The 4,354-nt window shown below is 38.6% G+C and overlaps 1 protein-coding gene across 1 annotated transcript in view; it reads left to right on the top strand.

The window, feature by feature from the left end:
* Positions 1 to 715, top strand: part of NOC3L (nucleolar complex associated 3 homolog (S. cerevisiae)) — a 16,851-nt gene extending 16,136 nt beyond the window's left edge. Inside the window, exon 21 of the mRNA XM_010142707.1 lies at positions 466 to 715. Coding sequence (XP_010141009.1) covers positions 466 to 597 — 132 coding nt within the window. The 3' untranslated portion in view covers positions 598 to 715. The remainder of the gene's footprint in view (positions 1 to 465) is intronic.
* The last annotated feature ends 3,639 nt before the right edge of the window (positions 716 to 4,354 follow it).

Raw genomic sequence — 4,354 nt, 5'->3', positions numbered from 1 at the left:
GAAAGAGTGGCAGGCTCCAGATCTGGCTGCAGGCAGAAATGATCTCCTGAGGCAGGGTCAGGGCATTTCTTTCTGTCTCACAATGTCTACATTTAGCATGATGGCTTTCACTGGCCTTGTGATCAGAGATGTTTGGATTGTTTTTATAAGGAAGCAATGTGTGAGCACCATCAGAGCTGAAAGCTGTGGCTACGTCTAGTAGGTATTCTTACAAAGACCAGTTCATAACAAAACCAGAAATCCCCACCAAAACCATGAGCTTCTGAAGGACTGCCGGGCACATCTCTTTGCTGATAGCCAAGTGAAACTTCCTGGCAGTCCAGATACACGTGAGCTGCCAGTTCCATAGGTCTGGTCTAGATGACCAGGGGCATGGGAGAGAAGCAGGACTGCTAATTAAAGCTGTGCATGGAAAACACATACCAACCTTGTTTGGTGATGCAACTGTTATTTTGTAATTTTCAGGATACATTCTCCCAGATGGAGGCATTCATAGATGAAGAGCTAAACAAACAGCTTCAACAACACATCAGTGAGACTGTTGTTCACAAACCCTTGGATTTTGCTAAACACTTCAAGGAATCATCCTTGTTGTAAATGTTTCTGACAATCACGTTCAGTTGGCTTAACCATGGAGAAATATTGGCTGAAAGCAATTTCCACTCACCAGAAAAGGAATTCAAGTAGGCTTTTGTCTGAATATAGAAACACACAACAGCAGTTTTTCACACAGAGTGACAAGGCCTTGCCACCTCTCCAGCAAGCCCCCGTTCTCAAGGCTTGGCAACCACAATGAACAGTCACACCAGTAATTTAAAAAGGTAGAAAACTGGGTCATTTAAAAATTGTTTGCAACCATGTGCTACAGTATTTTTGTTTATATATTTTCTAATTTTTATAACAGAATATAGACATGTTGCTGAGAAATGACTGGGTTGTGTTGATAAATTAATAAAATATTTTGGGAATTGGAATATGTATTGATTATTTTCTGTTTTTCTGCTGATGTCTCTTAAGCACTTATCTCATCTTTAAGTGATTTTTCATTTGATGGGAGTTTTTCCTTCCAATGAATCTTTTTATTGGCAAATTGAAATTACTGAATTCCAGTTCTGAACTGTCATCACGACTGAATGCTCTGTTACAATGTCTTCAGTACCTGTCACTGTCAAGAATACGGGACAAATTCGAGGTAAGAATTCAAATCTTTGTTGTTGTCTTGGAAGCAGTTTTCTCCCCATTTCCCAAATATTAGTTATTGTGTGGTTGTTTTAGAATCCATTCGCAGCTGCATGTTGGCTTTGCAAAGAGGAGTAAGTAGAATATATGAAATAATTTAAAAGTGAGTATTGTCTTTAGGCGTATTCCATTCTGCAGGGCCGTGTGGTGGGATGTCCCCGGCTGGCAGCTAATACATGTTGTAGTGGTTAATCTATGACGTGGTAATGACCCATGTTGTAAGTTTTGCAAAGCTTTTGTTCAAGTCGTGTAACCTCCTTAAAATAATCAGAAAATATTTATTTTTCTCTGGGTTATTTAGTCCTTTATCCTGATTTATGATTCTAGATAGTTTTGCAATTAATTTATTTTTATTTTAATACATGTTTTTAGTATTAATCAGACTAATTCACCAAATTTCAAGTAGTTAAGTTCTCAGACCATTTTTGGAATAGACATCTTTTAATGGATCAGAAAATACTTATTTTACTATGTAGATGACAAAACTGCCTACATAATACTGATGGTAATCCATGGCTTCTGTCTGTTTAGGTTGCCATTCCCATAGCTTTTGAGTAGCTCTTTTTAGTTGTAAACTGTTTGCAAATAAGGACAAGATTTAAATTCTGAAGAATTCCAAGGGGCCCGATTGCCAGTACTTTGTCAGTTCAGGAAGACAGAAGCAAAAAGTCCACTTCTTAAACCATTTATTTTCTTTTTTTTACAACATATACAAATACAGGTTTATTCTTCAAGTCAGCGGAGAGAAAATAGTCCAGGTGGAAAAGTCACTTTAAAATATTTTCATTTTACATAGTTTCCAAACAATATAAAGACTGGCACATAGTGATGTTGCATTGTCAGAATACTTTGACATGCTTTAAGAGGCAGAGGAAGACAACTCAAGAACTGAATCGTCCTATATTGGACATCGGAGCGAAATCTCTTTACTGCTATTTATTTTTGTGTTTAATTTGCTAACTATGCCAAATGTCTATCACTATTGAAGTTACAAAGTGTTTATCACAGACGGGAAAAAACACCACCATTAGTGGACTACCCTAAAAGTAAACTGAGTTTTGTAGTGGAATAGTAACAGGCAGTGATTAAAAACCAAATGTTAATTGAAGCATTTGAAGAGCTAGAGCAGAACAGACAGTTCAGTGTCAGAAGCTGCATACTCAACCTTTCACTGAAATGTGAAGCTACTAGCAAGTTCTTCTGACAGACTATGAATGTAAGAGTATGTTCTTGAAATGTTTAGATAGTTCCATGCTGAAGTCTTTAATTCTTGAGTGCACGTGATTTTTAGCAATAGATGGCTTTCTAAAGGTGGCTATTGAGATAAGATACTTCATCTAGTAATATTTGTAGCAATAAAAATATTGTGACTAGGTTTTAAAAATTAATTCTGACTTCTTTTTTTTTTTTATTCTTCCAACTGCTAAACTTGGAATCAGTACGATAGAAACAGGAAACGCTTCAGGCGATAGGAAGTACCCTCCTGGCGTGCCTCGGTTCCTGCACGCTGAGTAGTGCTGCAGTGTGGGCAGGATCCACGGCTGCCCAGCTTCTGTCCCACACACTCACACCACTGCAAGCAGCACGCGCTACACAAGGAAGTATAAGAAAAAGGTAGAAAAGCAACAGTGGTTTCAAAATAGTATAGAGTAAAATACTTCTCTATTTTTCCCAGTAGACAACAGCATGTGAGATCTCCACCTGTAAACTGTTCAGCGTGAGGCCTGCTACTGCTCAGCCTGCCTGTGTCTGGATGGTGTTGATTATTTACATTCCTTTCTTTCAAACTAACTTTATCCTGGAAACTGCCTTCTGTAAATAGTTTGTAACGTGAAAATGAATGTAGTTTCCTAATTGATGTCCCTGTCCAGCCAAAAGCACAGAAAGGGACACAGTTACTTTGTCAGTCTTGTCACAGGAATGTGTGGACAGGTATTCCTGTGGAAATAAACTTCCCTATTCGAATAATAACTCAGCACATAAAATCCATTTAACTGGGCTTTCACGGAAGTTAACAAAAAAACCCCCCAACTTATTTAATTCTTAAAGTGGGGGTGTTATTTTCCTGATTAGGACTTGGAACCAGCACCGAGGGAAGGATACTCTATTCCTTTCCAACTTCACACCAAAATGTACCATGTTTCACCAACAAAAGTTTACTCAGATGGTTACCGCTACTTAAACTTGAAACTACGTGATCCATGTACTTAATGAAAATACTGGAACAGTATCATTAGCTTTACACAATTCCAGGCGTCTGTAAAGTTGGGGGGTTTTAATAGCAAGCCAAGTATTTTGCTGGTCTCTTTCACTAAACAGCAGCAAAGGAGCTTTAGACTGTGATGGATGGGAAGATGACGCTGACATTAATAATCTGTTCCCACAGCTAGAAAATTACCGTATTAGCAGAAATAGTACAAAACTGGTGTTAGACCGGCGTGTTAAACACACTGTGACACTCCCAAGGTTTTTACCTGTTTAAAATCTCTATGTGACAGAAGATCATGGGTGGATGAAGACAAGGGTACACAAGTAAGTAAGAACTTTCTGTGCTGAATTAGCAAGTGTGTCTGCCAGATTACTTTGATATACTACAGGTGATGGTAAAGATGTTATTTTCAGTGTTGCTGAATGTAACGATGACAAAAAAGCCAAATAGGGCAAACTCCGTAAAAAGTATTGTTTCTAAAAAGGGCATTAAAAAAACAGAAAAAGAAAAAAAATGCTCAGTGATGGTAAACTGCTACTCTGTTGTTAAAACAACAGAAAGAATGAAACTCAACATTAAAAAAAAAAAATGCAGTAGTTGCATTGTGCAGTAGGTTGAAGTAAGTATTTCCCAGTAATTCCGAAGTATTCCAAAGCAAACTATGCAACACAAAAGCAGGGGTAGGTAAGTTGTCGCTGCTGACAGTTTACTCAGGATCAGTCTTGCATTATGGGTGTGCCGTGGGGGTGGGGAGGCAGAGAGCATCCCTCAGTCTCACAGGAGCTGGCTGCGGAGTTGGAATTCCTAACGTGGGTGAAGAGGTTGAGCTAGGAGGTGGGTAGGTTGGGTTTGTTAATTGGATCATATTGCCGAGTTGCAAAATGCTGTTTTGCTGCATCAGTACTG

The sequence above is a fragment of the Buceros rhinoceros genome, unplaced genomic scaffold, assembly GCF_000710305.1.
Source record: "Buceros rhinoceros silvestris isolate BGI_N320 unplaced genomic scaffold, ASM71030v1 scaffold6379, whole genome shotgun sequence".
In the NCBI taxonomy this organism is placed as follows: domain Eukaryota; kingdom Metazoa; phylum Chordata; class Aves; order Bucerotiformes; family Bucerotidae; genus Buceros; species Buceros rhinoceros.
This window is presented reverse-complemented; position numbering and strand designations above follow the sequence as displayed.